General features: G+C 54.3%; 2 protein-coding genes across 4 annotated transcripts; one reads left to right on the top strand and one right to left on the bottom strand.

Annotated features, from left to right (window-relative positions):
• Positions 1-807: 807 nt before the first annotated feature.
• On the bottom strand, positions 808-9,521 carry PGAP6 (post-GPI attachment to proteins 6). 2 transcript variants are annotated; one of them, XM_039884706.1, is made up of 13 exons: positions 9,383-9,521; positions 6,055-6,232; positions 5,779-5,971; positions 5,415-5,542; positions 4,943-5,211; positions 4,534-4,865; positions 4,081-4,171; positions 3,863-3,986; positions 3,295-3,431; positions 2,539-2,717; positions 2,324-2,470; positions 1,533-1,649; positions 808-1,225 (listed from the first exon to the last, which is right to left on the bottom strand). In XM_039884706.1, exons 1-13 carry the CDS (start codon positions 9,504-9,506, stop codon positions 929-931), a joined length of 2,316 nt encoding a protein of 771 aa, XP_039740640.1. In that variant the 5' UTR covers positions 9,507-9,521; the 3' UTR covers positions 808-928. The 2 variants fall into 2 exon arrangements, with proteins under 2 accessions (XP_039740640.1, XP_039740641.1); XM_039884707.1 differs by having other exon boundaries at positions 4,546-4,865; positions 9,383-9,506.
• Positions 9,522-15,039: 5,518 nt separating this feature from the next.
• On the top strand, positions 15,040-18,758 carry NME4 (NME/NM23 nucleoside diphosphate kinase 4). 2 transcript variants are annotated; one of them, XM_039884730.1, is made up of 6 exons: positions 15,110-15,213; positions 16,035-16,284; positions 16,900-17,033; positions 17,290-17,391; positions 17,501-17,613; positions 18,324-18,758. In XM_039884730.1, the coding sequence occupies exons 3-6, from the start codon at positions 17,019-17,021 to the stop codon at positions 18,445-18,447; spliced, it is 354 nt and encodes a 117-aa protein (XP_039740664.1). In that variant the 5' UTR covers positions 15,110-15,213; positions 16,035-16,284; positions 16,900-17,018; the 3' UTR covers positions 18,448-18,758. The 2 variants fall into 2 exon arrangements, with proteins under 2 accessions (XP_039740663.1, XP_039740664.1); XM_039884729.1 differs by lacking the exon at positions 16,035-16,284 and having other exon boundaries at positions 15,040-15,213.
• The last annotated feature ends 76 nt before the right edge of the window (positions 18,759-18,834 follow it).

The following is an 18,834-nucleotide window of genomic DNA, read 5'->3' on the forward strand; positions in this document are numbered from 1 at the left end:
CTCAGGTAGGGGCAAGGCCCTGCTCATTGCAAGATGAGGGAGAAAGGCTGGGCCAGGTCTCTGGCAGCCCCTCTCCAAACACATGCTTGGGCCAAGGCAAGGTGGCAGCCTTCACCTCCACTCCTGGGAGCAACTCAAGAAGATACTCTGCAGACAAGAGCCCAGGAACCCAGGGGGTGGGTGGGGACACAGTAGGGGCAAAGTGTTTCCTATGTTGCTGGCACCCCCAGAGCAGCACCCCCAGAACAGCTTGGCAGTGGCAGGTCTTCTCGAGCCTCCAAAGCTGAGAGCCAAAGGGAGAGGAGCAGCAGGGCACAACAGCCAAAAGCCAGCCACCCCTATGCCACTCATGGATGCTGGACCCTACATCCTCCAGTGCCCATCAGCTCTTTGGTAACCATGGTCACCTCTCCCGTCGGCAACTATATCAGCAGAGCACATCCCCATGTCTGAGGGTAAGCTGGCATTCACAGGCACATGGTGTCAGGGAGCCAGGATACAGGGAGGGCAGTGGCAGTGAGGGGCCCATGGGAGGTAGGCTCAGGCATCCTCTGCTTCCCTAGGTCTCACGTCACAGCCTCACAGGGGAACAGGGCAGTAGAGGACTCTTTCTCCATATCTGTAACTGTCCCCAGGCCAGTAGAACACAGAGCCTGCCCCCGAATGGTACCTGTGGTCTCCAGGCAGCCAGGCCCCAAGAGCCACTGCAGAACCCGCTAGGATCTGCAGAGGGATGGAGTCAGCCGGCAGCTGGCAGGCACAAGGGAATTGGGGGGTGCGGTCCTCTCCTCGGGAGGAGGAAGCAAAGGGTGTGCAGGGCAATTTTATTCAGTTGGAAATCCATCTGGGCAGGGGTCCCTCTCCCTTGGTCCTGCCCCTGGCTGGAGAGGTCGTCATCAAAGCTGCAGGTGTCCCCAAGCTGCCCTCATTATGTCACTGTATACAGTTCTTCCCGGTGGTTCTTGCAGATCTGATAATGGCAGGTGAACTTCTGCGAGCAGGCCCAGGGCTCAACATGCTTATCACGTGGTGGCAGCAGGAATGCTGCACTCCCCGCAAGCAGCATGTGCCAGATGCTGTGGGTGTAGTAATAGTTGTCACTGGTCATCATAGAGGTGTATATGGTAATGGCCAAAGCAGCCATGGAGATGCCAGGCAGGAGATAGAAGACCCAGCGTTGCCAAGAAGTGGGGTAGCAGTGGCGCCGGTGCCCACAGCGGTATACCTGGAAAGAACCGTCACATGAGCATTGGTACAGGGGCTGCAGCTGCAGCTCCCAGGGGCCCACCCAGGTCTGGGCAGCAGGACCATGGGGAGGGGCTCAAGGGCACAGAGTCCTGATGGGTCTTCAGGCCCAGACTTTGTCATGAAGACACTCTGAGCCTTATAGGTGCCACTGGAAGCCCTCAACAGATATGTAGGACTCAGACCCAGGACCAGGAACATGGCCAGAATGAGGGGCCAGGCTCTCTCTTCCCAGAGTGGGAGTCTATGGAGAGCCCACACTCTCTTACCCACATGGAGCTCCTTACCCACATGGTGACCATGATCACAAAGGCAAAGAGGCAAGGCCCCATCATATTCCAAGCACCCCTGCGATCCAGCTGTAAGGACATGGCAAACACTAGTGTGCCCAGGAGAAGCAGAACCTGAGTAAGATACAGGGACGACCATAGGGTCACAGGAGCCCCAGGCCAGGGTTGTCTGTGATGGAACAAGATCCAGCAGGAGCAAGCCTGGGCATGCTGGGCATCCTGCTGGCCCCCATTGCCCCTCAGCACCTCTGCCTGCCCCCTTGGAACTGCTGGCACACTTTGTTCTGCTCTGCTGGCAGAGAGGGAAGCACCCCTCCTCTAGTTACTGATCCATCCACAGGTAAATTTCTGAGGTACTACTTAGCCAGGCAAAGCACCGGGGCACACGTCTCCATTGGCTAGGCCCGGCTGCTACAGAAAAGTCTCCAAAGTGTCCTCAACACCAGGGACTTCAGGATCACAGCTGGGGGCTTCTCAGAGAGATCTGACCTAGGATTGGGACTCTAAGCCCCCTCCCTGAAGAGAGCCCTGGAAGAAAGATGGGTTGGTGCAGGAGGGGCATCGCCTAACCCTGACCTCCACCTTCCTTTCCTGGAATCCTCCAAGCAGCAAGCACAGTCCCTTCCAGCTAGCAGAAGCTTCTTCCAGAGAACGACTGGTTATTACAAGATATGGGAGATTTCTAAGGGCAGCAGCCAAACCTCCTTTCAGGTCTCCCTCTCAATATGCCATATGCAAGGGCTTCTGCTCCCCCAGAGCCCAGATCCAGGTGTCAGGAGGTCACTTACATATTTCAGGGCTGCCTTCAGCCGTGCCATGCAGAGGATGGTGACCCAGATGGACACTCCAGAACCCAGGAAGTCACAGTACTGCAGGGTGTCGTAGTTGAGGATACACAGCACCGCCTCCCCCGGCTGGTCACAGGCATGATAGAACTGCGGGGCAGGGTGTTGAGCAGAGGCCCAGACCTCCCTACCATCCCCACGAGAGCAGGTGGGCCTACCGTGGAGAAGAACATGGTGTAGGCATAGACGGAGGCCTCCACCAGGAGGCAGCGGTACACAGAGAGGGTGATGGGAGCCAGGAACAGGAGGTTGCTGAGGGTGAGCAGGAGTGTGGCCATCCTCTGCTGGGCTGTGCTCTGGGCGGTGCTGTTGTCCGTGCAGCTCCACCCACGCCAGCCTGTGGGCCAATGTGATGCCAAAAGAGCTGAGGCTGGACAACTGAGACCAGGCTGTGGGGCACTTCTGAACCTCAGGGTCTACCCCTCACCTAGGGCCCTGCAGAAAAGCTCCTTTCTCACCCAAGAGCAAGCTGAGACAGGTGTGGGCAGGTGTGAGGCATGTGGGTAGGTATAGGCCAATGAGGGCAGGGGCAAACAGCCATGGGGCAGGCATGAGGCAGGTATAGAAGAGATGTGGGACAGGTGTGGGGTAGGTACGGGTAGGTATGGGACAGGTGTGTATAGATGTGGAGGTGTGCGCAGAGGTGGTACTCATGTGGGCACATGTGGGATAGGAATGGGACGTGTGTAGGCAGGGGAGGCCAAGATCAGGAGGCAGTACCATCTGTGGGGGTGCCTCTCCGTGCTTGCATAGGAGATTGGGGATGTGTGACAGGAGTGGGGAGGAAGCATTTGCCCTTGCTCCGTAGGGGTGCTCTCCAGCCTTGGCAAAACTGGGATGGGCTCCCAGAGGAAGTCGCAGGGCCAGGAAGCAAAGGGCAGAAGTGTCCAGAGGCACCTAGGCCTGGCCCTCACCTGCCTTGCAGCTGCAGCCCGCATACAGGTAGCCATGTCTGCGCAGCAGGATGCACTGGCCATAGGGTCCACAGTCGTCCAAGCAGGGCACCAGGTACAAGGTGGTCTCTACAAGAACCTTGGTCTTCTCACACTCCCTGCCAGGAAGGGGCCATAGGAAGCTGGTTGCTGAGGTTTGCTGGCTGGTCCCCACTAGTGCTTTCATCAGGCTCTTAGACACATGAACCCAGAATTTGGGTACCCAAGCTCTGAGCCTTGTAGGACAGCAGCCATGAGCTCTGCAGAAGACAAGGTGCCCCTCCACCCTCATCCCACCCTGTATCCTAGTCTGTAAGGGCTATGTCCTGGACTCATCCCCCTCCTGGGTCCTGGTTCCGAGGGCTACCTAGGGAGGGGTGGCCAACTAGAAAAGGGGACCCTTCATAACTCCAGGAAGGCAACTGACTCTGTGTCACTCCCAAACTCAGATGTAGGCAGCCCCATCCATGGTCCTGAATGCAGTGATTCGGCCACCTACCCCAGCTGGTATCTCTGGGTGGCGCCCACCCCAGTCCCTAAGTTTACTTACTCAGGACTCTGAGGGCACACAAGCTGCAGGGAGAGGTACCAGTTGTCTGTCTCTGGGTAGGGGATGATGAGTTTGGCCTTGAGAGATGAGGTGCTCAGAGATAGGGAGTAGCCCTGAAAGAAGGCTGTAGGGAAGCAGGAAGGCATGGTGGTCAGGAAGGTCAGAAGTGGCCAGAGGGGCTGGCCAGGGTTGCTTTGCCAGAAGCTGCCTGCCCATACCTGTGGTGCAGTTGAGGGAAGCGTTGAAGCGGAGAAAGGGTGAGGCAGCATTCACGCAGACCATTACCAAGGTGTGGTTGGAAATCATACTCTGGAAGGGGTAGCCGTACAGTGTCAGCCCTAAGTTCCCAGTCTGGTGCTGGGCACTGTTCTCTGTGGCTCCCACTGGCCCAAGGCCCACCCTGGACCCTTTCCCTCCAGACCTGGGAACACCCAGCCTCTGATCCCACCCACAATCTTATTTCCCTGGGCACAGTCCTGATGCCCTGTAAAACAGGTCGCCCTTTCTGTAAATGGTACCTCTATTCTGGCCCAATGCCTGTTGGGGTCACTCTGTTGCCTGAAAGGCCACCCTAACCCAATGTCCATAATAAAAGTGCAGGAAGGCCTGAACATCATCGCTCAGCCTGGGCAGGTCTGAGCCCTGAGCTGAGCTGGCCATGAGGTACTCACAGACAAAGGTACCTTGTTGGCCCACAGGGAGATGGTGAGGGAGCCCCCACTGTCCATGCCTGTGTTGAGGTACAGCCGCATCACCGAAGGCATGCCTGAGTGCACCAGCACTGAGACCCTGTCCATGGGCCTGAAGTGCACAGACATCACATCCATATCTTCCCGCATGACCTGGTAGTTCACAAGGCAGAAAGGGCCACCACCCACCCTGCTGCTCCTGCCCAGGTCCTGGTAGCCAGGGCTTGGGGGCAGCAGACTAGTGGAGGCATTGCAGCTCTGGTTCGGGCTGCTCTGCAGAAGATGCTGGAAGTTCACAATCCATGGCCTGCAGGCTGTCAGGACAAGGGGTTCAGCTAGAGGAAGTGAGGGGGCAGAGCCACCCCTACCTTGCCCTCCCCATGCAGCCCACCTGTGAGAGTAGCTACAGCGCTGAAAGCCACTGACACATGGGGCCCTGCCAGGCTCTTGGCCGTCACTTGCAACCACCGGTCCCAGGGTGGTGAGGGCAGCAGCAGGTGGCACGCCCAGGTGGGGCTGGTACAGGTGAGCACCTTCTGAAAGTTGCTAGGCAGGGTGGCTGAGCCCACAGTGAGGCGCACAGGGCAGCCCAGGCTCCCGTTGGAAGCACAGCCCTGCAACTCCAGCCGCAGCTCCTGGGTGTACTCAGGGACGAAGATTCTGCAACCAAGGGGGATGACCAGGCTTGGGCTCTATGGCTTCTAATAACCTCCCCTTGCTGCTCACACTCAGAGTAGTGGTCCCACTTCCCAGCACAACCCTAAGACCTAGTCCCCACCTTTCTTGCCCACACAGTGAGGATAGTGGTACCACCCACTCTACCAAACCTGGAGACTAGGCCTCCTCCAAGGCCCCCTACTCACTTGAGGTAGCTGGGGTGGGAGAGGAGGGTCTGTGGAAGGGGCACATTGGGTTCCAGGATGGAGACCTCAACCACCCGCATAACCAGCATGTCAGGCTGGAAGATGTAGGCACAGGTGGGAACAAAGCCCTAAGGAGAGAATGAGAGGTGGGGGAGGGAATGCAGAGGCATAGGCAGGGGGCGGGGCAGGACCAGAGACCCCAGGCCTGGCAGCGGGTAAAGGGGCCCGGACCAGAGATGCGGGCTGGACAGGGCTGTAGCAGAATCTAGAGAAGGTCTGCTGTGAGGAGGTGAACAACAGGAACTGGCCATTCCTGCACATTAGTGTCCTACCCCTGCCCATCCCTGGAGGGCAGACCCCTCACCTTCATCTCAATCTTCTGGGATGAGGGGGGCAGGTGAGCAGCCACAAACCAGTCCCCAGGTGCTGGGTGGGAGATGTTGATGGAAGCATTGCTCTGCAGCATCTTGACAAGGAAGGAGGGCTGCACGGAGGTGTTGGCAGGGAAGCTGGTGCCTAGTGGGTTGATGACCGGAGGGGCGCCATAGCGGAAGTACCTGAAGTCAGGGATAGCAGGGCAGGCATCAGAGGTGTGCCCTGGGCCGGGCTCCAGCAGGCGGGCGGGTGGGTCGGCACCTACACAGTGATCTCCACATTGCTGCACATGGGACCGCCGCTCCGGGACACTTGCAGCAGCCAGTGCAGCAGCACGGTGTCTGGAGGCACTCGGAAGTGGAAGAGTCTGGCGCTGCCATACCAGCTATAGAAAGACAGCTTCTGCGGGGACTGTGAGAATTGCTCTGACACCAGCCTGATGTCTGCAGGGAAAAGGCACTGTCAGCCAGGCCAGGGGTGCTCTGAGGCACCCACCTTCAGGTAAGGGACAGACAGAGAAATTCAGAGGCCCTTCTGCCCTAGTACGGCTCCAGAAAGGAGAGGGAAACCAGAGTAGGCAGGTTGAAAGCCCCTAGGATGCCTGGCATTCCAACTTTGACCTTGGCAAAGGTCACTGTCAGCCTCCAGCCCCTGGCATTTGTCTCTGGGAACTGGTCCCACTTAACAGGCAAGGGGGTTCAGGTCTGAAAGCTGGCTGCCTGCCCAGGCCCACGATGACTTGAGACATAGCCACACTGGAGCCTGAGTCTCTCCTCACCCAGAGAGGTGGCAAGCAGAGACCTGGGAAGGAAGGGGACCCCAGGCTGGAAGCCTGGTCAGCTGGGGTGACCAGTGGATAGCTGGCCCCCATGCTCTCGTAGGTACGTGCCCATGCAGAGTGGCACAAAGACAAGGCAGGACCCAAGGCAGACAGACTTCCCATGGCCCCACCTCGGGCTCCCCCATACCCCAGTCCCTTCAGTGGTTCTCAGGCCCCTCCTGGAGTGTGCACTGACTGGGGCACAATCTCCATGAGAGCTTGTGTCCAGGTCCCACAGTGTAATCATCTGTGGATGATTGGGTGGGTGAGGGTGCCCACCCAGGACTCTCCCTATTGGGGCTCCCACAGAACAGCATGCCCTGGGTGCTCTCTGCCATCCTGTAGGTAGCTGACCGGCCCTGGGGTCCGGCCACAAGGTGCCTGGGCTGGATGGCAGGAAGCCTGGCCCAGCATCAGCTCAGGCCTCGTGTCCCCTGTGACCTTGGGTGTCCTTTCCCTTCTCTGGGCCCCAGCTTCCTTGTGATTTGGCTGAGGTGACTAGCACCTTCCTTTGGGTGCCCCTCCCACCAAAGTTAATGAATACTAAAGTAATTCTAGAAGAAATACATGTGGACACAGCAGTGTGCTGCCTTTCTGTCCTCCAAGCTGGGTGCCTCCCTCTGGGAAAGTGGCCAATTCACACTACCCTAGCAGTGTGAGCCAGGTGAACAGGTAAGGGAGCCAGGCGAGCATCTGGCTCTCCTGCCAGCCTCCTGACCCTCCCATGGAGGAACCTTGAGAAAGATAACCCACTAAGAAAGCTCTGAGCTTTGGAGGAGCCCAGCATGGGGGGCTAGGCAGAAGTAGGATCCATGTAGGATGTACGCCAGGATTTCCAGATATTTGCTGGCCACCAGGTCCCACCCACTAGCCTGTGGCCTGAGTGCTAGGAGGCTAGGAGCCACTGAACTAACACAAACTTTTCTACTGAGGCTGCTGTAGCCCCTAGGATAACATGACAAGGGCCCGAAAACCTAAGTGCTGGTAAGTGAGGCAGGAGAGCCTCTCACCTCTACCTCAGCACCATGGGCCTTAGAGAAGGTCATAAAGCTGGGCCCCCAGTTTCTGGACGGGTGCCTGACAGGGGAAGCCATCTTGCAGTGTGCAGTCCCCTGACCTGAGATGGGAAAGACCTTGCCCCGCCAACCCTAGAGTACCAGCCTAACAGCACCTGGGATCCAGCTGGTAGCTGTGAAGTTTTATCAGGCACACAAGAGATAAGAGACCTGCTCAAAGTCACCCTAAGACCCAGTGGTTCCCTACTGTCAGGGTCACACACCCCCTCCAGCACCACCCCCTTAGCTCAGTAGGCCTACCTCCCTGCCCAAGATGCCCACATCATTATCTTGGTAAACATACAAGGCCATTAGCAAATTGGTCTGAGCTGGATGTGGAAGTCGCATTTCTAACATCAGGGAGCAAGGGCCTCATACACCCCCACCCTACCCCAAACCCCACTCCAAGGACACAGATTTGGGAGGAGGACAAAGAAAGTCTCTGAGCCTGTTCCGGGAACTTCAGTGAGGACGCCCTGTCCCACACCCTCCAAACTAGGAAGGGCATTTGATGCAAAGACCCTGCCCACCCACAGATCTCAGAAGCCAGGACTACACTTCTGCCTGCCCCTCAGCAGGCCTGGGAGGTAAGGAGCTGTGCCACATTTCCCATCGCCATAATCCCCTAAACAGTGACCCCCTAAACCAGCCCCAAACTTTAGGGTGGAAAAAAAGAGAAAATAAATGTGGCAGTATCTAATGGAACAACTTAATCAGAAGCCATTTCAGAGAAACTACCTTGCACTTCAAGTTCAGAAACCAAAGACACGGTCCTCAAAGAAACCGGAGTTTGGAGGAGCAAGATTTCAGAGGAGGAGGGGCTGGAAGCAGGGAATGGAGGAACACAAGTCCCAGAGTATGTTAGATGAGCTGCCTAACTGCTCAGGAGGGCATCTGGGCCCTTGCAGCCCTGCCAGCCTGGCCACACGGCCTCCTGGAAGTCCCAGGTCATAGGTATCAGGGGAGCTTACCCAACACCTGGAAGTGTCCCAGCCCCAGAGAGGACCCTGATAGGCAGCACCTACTAGTCTAGACATCTCCTTGGGTCACGATCAGTGGGGACTCTCAAGGAGCAGAAATGCAAAGAGAGAGCAGTAAGTTTCACACCACTGAAGTACCCATTTCCTCAGAACTACCCTGGCCTATCAGGCTCCTCAGGGTCATCTGGGAGTCCCCCCAAAAAGTAAAGCCAGCTGTTGAAAGTGACTGGACTAGGGGTGGTAGTTAGTGTGGGAGGGGTGGAGACATGACAACCTAGGCCCCTATTCCAGGATCTATGCAACTTTCCCTCAAATCTGCCCCTCTCCCAGGCCAGATAGGGTCCTGGGAATCCCACTGCCCAACCTTTCCTTCTTAGTGGGCCTGGCAGCCGGAGCCCTAGCTGAGTCCCCCTGGACTCTTCCACCTCCACGACCTGAACGCGTTAGGAGGACGAGAGAAGGAAAGGCGCGCTCTAAGGGACCCGTCTGGCTGAACCCGGCTCTGGGGAAAGAGGAAGGGTCGAGGACGTCCTTTCCACCCTGACCGCTTGCACACGGGGCGCCCCGCAAGGAACTGACTTACGTCTCCAAACCGGGATGGGGTCTGGGCCCTGTGCCCGCGCCAGGTGAGCTCACAGGTGCCCCAGGTAAGTCACAATCCCGGCCCCGCCCCCCGGTCTCTGCCCCCCATGACCACCTGCGCCCCGGGATGGCGCCTGCCGATCTGTGCTCGCTCACCGCTCTTCCTGCAGTCGCCAGCGGCGGCAGGAGGGGGCCGGGCGAGCAGCAGCAGCAGCAGCAGCGGCCCCGCCACTGCCACCGCTACCGCTGCGCCCCCGGTCCCGGTCCCAGCCCGGCCCATGGCTCCGCGCTCGGCCCGGCGCTACCCGGACCGCGTCCCCGGCCGCCTGCCCCCGCCGCCGCCCGGGCAGCCACCGCCGCCACTGCGGTCCCTGCCGCCGCCGCCGCCGCCGCCGCCGCCGCCGCCCCGGGCTCCCATAGTCCCGGCCGGTCCCGACAGCCGGCGCCCGGGGCACTTCCGCCTGCGAGGCCCCGCCCCTCCAGGAGCCGACTGGAGAGCGGCGCGCCGGGATCCGATCTAGGGGCGCGGGGACCGCAGAGCTTGGGGCGCGGGGGGAAGGAAATCCGAAGGAGGAGGCGGGCTGGGGTCGACGTGGGTAGGGGGGTCGACTCGGGGCTGGGGGCGGAGCGGGAGCTCCATGTGGGGTCCGACGCTATACCGTATCAAGGAGATGCGGGCAGGGGGCGATGTGGGGTCCCGAGCGACTCGTGCTGGCGGACAGACGCGGGTCCGGGGACGACGTGGGGATGGAGAGGGTGTGCGAGGAAAATGGGTTAACGGGAGGTTGCCGACTGAGGGGAACAACGCATGCAAGTAGAGGGATTCAAGGCGTGATGGATGAGGAGACTGGAATTTCGGGCGTGAATTAGAATGCGCAAGAGGTTTCAGGCGGTGGGGGACGAGCGTCCCAAATGCTTCCTAGAGGCGCGGACGCGAGCGTCTGTGGGTTCACTGAATGGTGGGCCAGGCGCAGCAGGGCAGGCGGCGGAGGGGCGCTGGCGGAGCGGCCCCCACCGTCGTGCGACTCACGCACTCATTTCTGCCTCGCCAGAGGCAGCCCAGGCTATGCACTTCACAGAAGTGGACTCTCCGGCTGTCACTCCACAAAGCATCTACGAGTGTGTGGAAAAAAACACAGTTTTATGGAAAGTTAAAAAGGCTCTTTGTACATGTGGGAATTTTACATCAGTGAGCTGGTGACTAAATTCTCACTCTTTACACTGGGATAGATCCCAAACATTAAGGATTTAAGCGTAAATAGGAAACGATCAGGGACTAGAAGAAGATTTGGGTAAGCTGTTTAGAGTCTTGGAAAGGTGAAGGCATTTCTAAACATGGCCCTAAACTTTAGAGGCAAGGCTGAGAAATTCGACTAGATGGAAATCAAAGCTTTCTGCAGAGCAAAACTACCTAAGCAAAGTCAAAAAACAAGCCATAAACTCTGGAGGACATCCTCGTACCTCACATTACGAAGGACCAATCTTGATAAGATTAATATAAAGAGTTCCTACAATTCAGTTAGAAAATAACCTCTAATACAAAACGATCTGGGAATATTCCTGGAAAAAAAATGCAAATGAACAGGAACAGGCTTCAATCTCCCTCCTTAGAATTTGTAAGGCAAATTAAAAAGTACCCAGACACCTTTTTCTCTTTCACCTAACAAATCTGTGAGGATCAAAGAGTTTGATCAAACCTGAAGGGCCAGACTGTGAGCCAACAGATATTCTTATGTTTATTGAGCCTTGGGGAATTCCTCTTCGGAGATGTTCACAGAAGTGTGAACTCAGCATGCACTCAGATCTTGGTCATGGGGAGATGGGCCTATACTGATTCAAAAACTATTATGATATTGCTCTGAGAAGATGTGACCTCCCCCCCACCAAAAAAAAAAACCTATTATGATAGGGTAAGTGCAGAAGGAAACTGGAAAGCTTCGTGTACTGGTTGGAAACAGCCTACCAGATTCAACTTTAGCTCAGAAAAGGAAAGAGCAGAATAATGTGTTCAAAAAGCTGCCACTTTTGTAGCGGTAAAAACAAAAAATACACATTTTATTTGCATGTTTCAAAGACATAGAATGACTGGAAGAATCCAGCAGCAGGGACACCGATTGACCCTGGGGGAGGGAACCATGTAGCTGGGGGAGGAGGTGGAGAGCTATACTTGTTTGTACCATTTGAACTTTATACTGCGGTTGGGGATGAAGGTTTATTGGAGGGGAGAGAGGGGAAGCTGACCCAGCGAGCCCAAGGTCATTGAAGGCTAAAGAAGAGGAGTGGAGGGTGGAGACCGAAGGAGGAAGGAAGCCCAAGGTGTGAAGCACAAGAAATCCTTTGTTCCTTTGGAATCCAGACCGGGCCATCCACACCCCTGGCAGCAGGGGGGCTCTTGCGGTTCTCAATTTAAAGGGACAGAGGTCCGTTCTGGATTTTGCTGAGCTGCGATTTTAGTGCATTACGCTGACCCAGAGTTATGCCGGGGACAGCAGCTTTGGTCAGCACTGGGGACTGTTCCACCCAAGCCCCATCCCCTGCCCTAGGCTGGGCTCAGAGATACCCCCACCAGGGCTCCTCATTCCAAGGGCCTCCCCTAAGTGTCACTTCAGTGTGAGATTACTGTTCTCAAGTTCTTTACCAGGTAGGAGGGGAGGCAGCAGACACCCCCACCCCACTGCTCCATCTGGGGTGCTAGTGAACTTGTAAATGGACAGGGAGCCCTGGACTGGAGTCTAGAGACCTCTGCTAAGTAACAATGTTAGCAATGGAAAGAACCCTAGTACCCACTTTGAGGGGCTTCATTTTGAGATGGGAAATAGGTCCAGCAATGAGTGGATGGGCCCTGGTTAGAGGCTCTTGCATATGCACAGTTCTGTATCCTACCTCACGGCATATAGAAAAATGAATTGCAACTAGATCAGATGGTCAACTGTCAAGAATAAAATTAAAATGTTAAAAGAAAACTTAGAATACATCCCTTAAAATACAGGGATGAAAAATAATGTCTTAAGCAGGAAACTGGGAAACCATGAAGGAGTAACCAAAGTTACTTATTTGGCTACATTTTTAAAAATGTTATGTAAGTATAAAAAATATGGAAGTAAAAAGGATAGAAGTCATCAATTAAGTCAAAAGACAAATGGGAGAAAATATATGCTCAGTATATGATAAAGAATTAATATACTTAAGATAGAAAGAAAACTTACACATTGAAAAAAAGACAACCGAAAAGAAAAATTGACACAGGATATATACAGGCAGTTTACAGGAGAAGATGAGAAAAGATGCCAATGACGTGCAACATATAAGCATATGAAATGCTGCTCAATCACACTGGTGTTTAACATGTTTTAATACAAATTAAAACAAGACACTTTGTCAAAAGCAGCACAGGTAGCCTTCTAGAGTTGCAGGGAACTGGCACCTCACGCTCTGCTAGTGAAAATGTGAACTCCCCGACCTTTTGAAGGTTACTGTGGCAACATTAATATGTAATAGAAAACACAAAGATCTAAAGACAGATACAACAGTTTTGGCTGCATAAATGTTTATAGTCACAGAAACTTGGGAACTCTGTGAGGGGGATGGGTGAATAAATTATAATTATAGATATACTATGAATTTTTACAGAACTTTTAGGAAGGTCTGTGGGTCTTCTGAAGGAATATCAATCAAGTGGAAAAATCCAACTGCTGGAGAACATGGATACATCCCATTTCCAGACTGGAACACCCTCAAGTCTGCTAACTAGCACTGTTAGTATGGACCAAGTGAAGTGCTCCCCATCCAACCAGAGGGGAGGGCCGTTAGAGAAATGGGGAGACACAAATTTTTCCCATAGACAGTCTGTGTATGGCCACAATGAGCATTATTATGTTTGCTTTAAAAATTTCGAAGGTTTACAAAAGCAAAAAAGAAAAGAAAAAAAGAAAAAAAGCCACTATAATTCAATTTTATCCAAATAATTGTTGGAAGAGCTGCAGCACTTGGATTTTAGGGACTCCTTCAAGGCCGCTCCATCTACCCAGTGGCAGAAAAGGAAAAAGTGCTGCCATTCTTCCCTCTTACTGCCCTTCTCCTCCCACCTGCCTCATCACTTGCTCAAATCAGCCTACCTTCCTTCATTTTTTCCTTCCTGGTTACCAGAAGCAAGTAGTGCCACGGCCCTTGACCCAGCCTCATCTCCTATCACTTACCTTTCAGCTAGAGGTAGGTACTCAGCCATGTACACATTGTGGAAATGATTGAGCCCTCAGGCACCCTGGCTGCTCTCTCACCCTACCTGTTCTCCATAACCCACCCTGACTCCTCCAAGTGCTTCCTGTGTACAAGGCCCTGTGAGGACCCTAGGTCAGAAGGAACTCCTCCCTCTGTCTGCTCATGGCCTCCAACTCTATAGATGTGCCGTGTTCTGTCACCCCACCCCACCCCACCCCATGGCTCATTTTCTGAAGGAAGGAGCTGGGTCAAACCTTATGTGGTCCAGCAGGGAGGGATGGGTGCAGACAGTTACTTTTCCTCTTTGTCCTAATGCCCCAATTTGTTAGCATAAACTAGACCAGGGTGCCTAGACATCTGAGTTTCATAGGAATAGATTCTCCAAAAGTTTTGTGAAGAACATAGGATTTCTGAAGCTCTATTTTACCAAAAGAGCTTTTTGGTAAAAGAGAATTTTTCTTAAGTCCAACTACCATCTATTATTATCATTTCATAAAGGAAAGGCATTTTCGAACCAAAAAAGTAAGAAGTAGTACATACTGTTAGAAGCAACAGACTACCCTTCCTGGCTCCTCCCTGCAGTTACCTAAGCAGAGGTAAAAAAAAAAAAAAAAAAAAAAAAAAAAAGTCTAACATGTCTAAAATTAGAGTTCCAAGAGATCAGGAAAGAGAGGAGGGAGAAAAAATATGTGAAGAAATAATAGTCAAATATTCTCAAATTTGGTGAAAGACATTAATTTACAAATTCAAGCAACTCAGTGAACCCTAAGAAAAATGAATACAAAGAAAACCACACCCAGGCATATCATAGTCAACTACTGAAAACCAAAGATAAAATACTGAAAGCAGCCAGAGAAAAATGACATTCAGGGGAACAATTGGCATGACTTACGACTTCTTAGCAGAAATAGTAGAGGTCAGAAGACAGTGAAATGTCATCTTTAAAAAGATACTGGCATAAAGAAAGAACTGTCAATCCACAATGCTATATCCAGCAAAAAAATCCTTTAAGAACAAAGACAAAGGCATTTTTAAATAAAAGAAAACCAAAAGAGTGTTGCCAGTTGAACTGAATGACAAGCAAGAAGGACACACAAACACATCATCATCATCATCATCATCATCATCATCACCACCACCATGAGGGTAAAGAATACAGGAAACTTTGGGAGATGATGGATATATTTATGGCATATATTGTCAAGATGGTTTCGGTTATATACTTATCTTTAAACTCACCAAGTTGTACACATTAAATATGTAGTTTTCTGGATATCAATAATATTTAACCACTGCTTTGGTACAAAGATCAATATAATCCATGCTAGGTTCATAATTAATATGTTTTTTCTTCTGATTTTAACATAAATTGACATTATACATTTCCATGGGCCCTGCATGGGGAGAACAGTCGGGATGGGGCTGCGGAAGGTAGGGTGGCGGTGGGTTCGGTCGGGTGGAGGTAAATGGGGAGGGGGCCTGAAACCTGCCGCCTCTGAGCTCCCTCCGCCCACCTTATCCTCCCTCCGCCCCTCCCTCTATCCTTCCGCCCCTCCTCTCTTTCTTACCTCCGCCCTCCGCCCCTCCTCCCTTTCTTCCTTCCCTCCGCCCCTCCCTCTGCTCTCTGCCTTCCCGCGCACTCCTCCAGCTCTCGGTCAGAGCCCGCGGGCCGGGTGTAATGAGCGGCCTCTTAAGACGCGCCGTGCTTGAAGGGCTGCTGTGTGGCCCGCGGGCCCTGGTCCCCAGCCTGCTCGCACGCCCCAGCTCAGGTGAGTCGGGAGAGGGGGACGGGCGGACGGGAGGTGCCTCCCAGCCTTTGTTGGCGCACGTGCGGACACGACGGGGCGGGGGCGAGCCGCAGCAGCCTGACTTGCCAGGGGGCTTGGGCACTACGCCAGGGGAAAGTGTGGGAGGCTCTGGGGGCACAACTATTCCGAAAGGTGCAGGCTGGAGGGGAGCGTTCCCGCCAGGACCCAGCCAGAGCCCTGCATCCCTTCCCCACCGCTTATTGCCACCCAACCCCCACACCCGCCGCCCACCACCCAAGGTTGCTTTGGGGCAGGGGGGCCCGGAGCAGGAGGAAGCCAGAGGCCTAGTGGCCACATTGGGGGTCCTAGCCGACCTGGGGCTCCTGAGGGGGGGGGTCATTCTCAGCAGATGAACACTCCCCACGGAACTACTGTCCTTGAGACATTTACCTGAGACATTTACCTGACCCTGTGTCCGCATAGCTGTACCTGTTTGGGGTCCAGGGTCCGTATCTGTAAGGACCTATGCCCTAGCTGAGAGCCAAATGTCATGGTGTTCCAAACGCTGGGAAAAACGAACTGCCATCTTCCAAGACACAAGCAAGCTGGTAGCAGGCCAGGCTAGATAGCGGGTCCCTAGGCACTGGGTTTTGGGGTAACAAACAAGCCAAGGGGGCTTCCTTAGGTGGGTCTCATTCAGTCCTGAAGAGATGTGCTGGGCACCCACTGCCTGCTCTCCAGCCCAGCACAGGTTCGTTTTCCTCCTGGGGATGAGGAACAGCAGCTACAGATGTCTCCAGGGATGCTGGCCCGCCCCAACCCTACTCTCTTTTCTCTACTAGTTGTCTTTGCAGGATTTTGCAGGATTTTGCAGGACGTCCAGACCCTGGGCTCCTCTCAAAAGCATTATTCGACCCTGGACCCAATGTGGAGGTTCTAACTCTGGAAGTGGCCTGGAGCTATAGGAGGGTGATGCAAGCCTCCCATCTCCTTGGCTGTGTTAGGGCAGGACTCAATGCTCTCCTTGGGTTTGGAAGCAGCCAACCTTGAAATCCCACAGCCACAGAGAGTTTCTGCCAGGCCAATAATAGGGTATGAGAGGAGGAGCCCTCCAGGTCTCCCTTCCTGCAGACAGGGATCCCTCTACCTTCTCAATCCCCAGGTCCCTTTTGTCTTGGTGTTGAGGCCCACCTGGTGGGGAGAGTGCACTTCACTTCTCCCTACGTCCGTACTCTTCCTTCACCTCAGACTCAGAAGATGGGCTCTGGGTCCCTGGTAATATGGCAGGTGGGGGTTCAGACAGTGTCTATGTCATCACCCCCAAGGTTAGGAGTCAAAAGTGAGATCAAGAGTTGTGTTTTCATTCCAGCACAGCATCTCTAGGCCTCCCTGGGCTTCCTGGCTCTCTAACATGGCTTCTCAGGGGACACCAGCTCCATCATGGGCACGTCTGCCACTGCCTAGGAGGAGCAATGGCCCCTCTGACAGGCTGGAAGCCCCCAGGAACCCACAGCCCTGGTTGTCCCTGACAGGCAGCACCATGCTGCACAGTTCTTGGCTGTGGACACCACACTTCTTCCCTCCAGAGCTGCTCTGGTTGGAGGCAGACACTGAAGCCCAGATGATACCTGGTCTCTGGCAGGGAACTCAGGTCCGGAGATGTGAAAGAGTGAGACAGCCACACTGACCTTTCCACTTCTCCTAAAGGAGGGCCCGCCTGGACCCAGGAACGGACCCTGGTTGCTGTGAAGCCAGATGGGGTGCAGCGGAGGCTTGTTGGGGATGTGATTCGGCGTTTTGAGAAAAGGGGCTTCAAGCTGGTGGGGATGAAGATGCTACAGGTACCAGGGCTCTAGTACTGTGGGTATCCCTAAGGGCATTAGGGGGAGGGCTTCTCACAGACCTCAGGTCCTCAGCCCTTCATGTCTCATCCCTGCCTTGGGAGTGTCCTAGTATTGGCAGGAGGGGGAAGGATAGGGAGGTGGTATCTGCCCTGCACTGCTGTAGCTGGTGTGCCAGCCCATGTAGGTGTTATCTGTAAAGTCACTGCCCCAGTGCCCAGTGGGGTTGCCTCTCACCCCTCCCAATGCCACCCAGGCACCAGAGAATGTCCTTGCTGAGCACTACCATGACCTTCGGAGGAAGCCCTTCTACCCAGCCCTCATCAGCTACATGAGCTCTGGCCCTGTGGTGGCCATGGTATGTTCTGGCAGGGGTGGTAGACGGGGTGGAGGGCCCTGGACTGAGCTCAGAGCTGCTGAGCCCTTGGTGATCCCCACTTCTCCCAACCTTTATCTCTCTGCTGCAGGTCTGGGAAGGCCCCAATGTGGTCTGCACCTCGAGGGCCATGATAGGACACACTGATTCGGCTGTCGCTGTCCCCGGCACCATCCGAGGAGACTTCAGCATCCACATCAGCAGGTACAGGGGCCCTGACACACTAACCCACTGGGAGCTGATAGGCCAGCTCATCGTCTTGCTGGGGCAAAGGTAAAGGCAGAAGAGACTTAATGGTGGGACATCACACCTATTGTTTGCTAGTTCAATTTTTTCAAGGTCTTTTCACACACACTGGAGATGATAAAGCATTCCCTGCATGTTATGTACTCTGACATCATTATCTGTTATCTGATTCTATCTTGCCAGACACCCCAAGGGATTGGTATGGGAGGACTGGTGGGAAAAGTAGGCTTCTAGTAACAGTCTGGGCTGGTCCATGAGGTTGTGGATAAGAGGCTGCGGCCAGGCTGGAACCTAGTTTCCCAGCTCCCCTTTTCTTTTCCCCTCTATACAATCACCCAGCTTGCTCCCTAGATAGTAGAGCAGCAGTCCCTAACATTTTTGGCACCAGGGACCGGGTGCTTTTATGAGAATCTAATGCCTGATGATCTGAGACAGTGATGCTAGCGTTGGAGAGGGGCTGCAAATACAGATGAAGCTTCGCTTGCTCCCCTGCCCGCCACTCACCTGCTGTGTGGCCCGGTTCCTAACAGGCCTCGGATCAGTACCGGTCTGCTCTGCGGCCTGGGGGCTCGGACCCCTGCCGTAGGGGATCAGCAGACTGTTCCCAGGACTCCCAGAGTGCATGTTGAAGCCTGTGTCTTATCTCTGCCTCCTATCGCCCGGCACAGGAATGTCATCCATGCCAGCGACTCCGTGGCGGAGGCCCAGAGGGAGATCCAGCTGTGGTTTCAGAGCAATGAGCTGGTGGACTGGGCAAACGAAGGCCACTGCAGCAGCTTCAACCCAGCCTGAACCTCGAGCTGCTCTCAGCCATCCCAGCATCCACCCAAGACTTACTACCTCTGTACACAAGAACTTGAGCCCACCCCCATGCTCTGAGGATCTGTCCCAGACCACCTTCCTGTCCACCTTCAGCCCACTCCAGCCCGCAGCAGTTGAGACAACTTTGTGTGCCTTTTAGTATCCGAAGCCATCAAGAGATTGTACCAAATCCTTTCTGTACCAAAGTGCCAGACAACCTTTCCAGTGTCTCCAAAAGTGGGTAGTTTGACCTCCCTCCCCCAAGACAGGGGGGGACATTAAAATTCACTGTGCTATGTATAGGAGTGGAGTACTCATTACAGCTAGGTAGCAGTGAGGCTTTCATGCAAAGCTGTAAGTAGTTTGAGAGTAGAGATG

This window comes from Pteropus medius, unplaced genomic scaffold (genome assembly GCF_902729225.1).
Source record: "Pteropus medius unplaced genomic scaffold, Ma_sr-lr_union100, whole genome shotgun sequence".
Lineage (NCBI taxonomy): Eukaryota > Metazoa > Chordata > Mammalia > Chiroptera > Pteropodidae > Pteropus > Pteropus medius.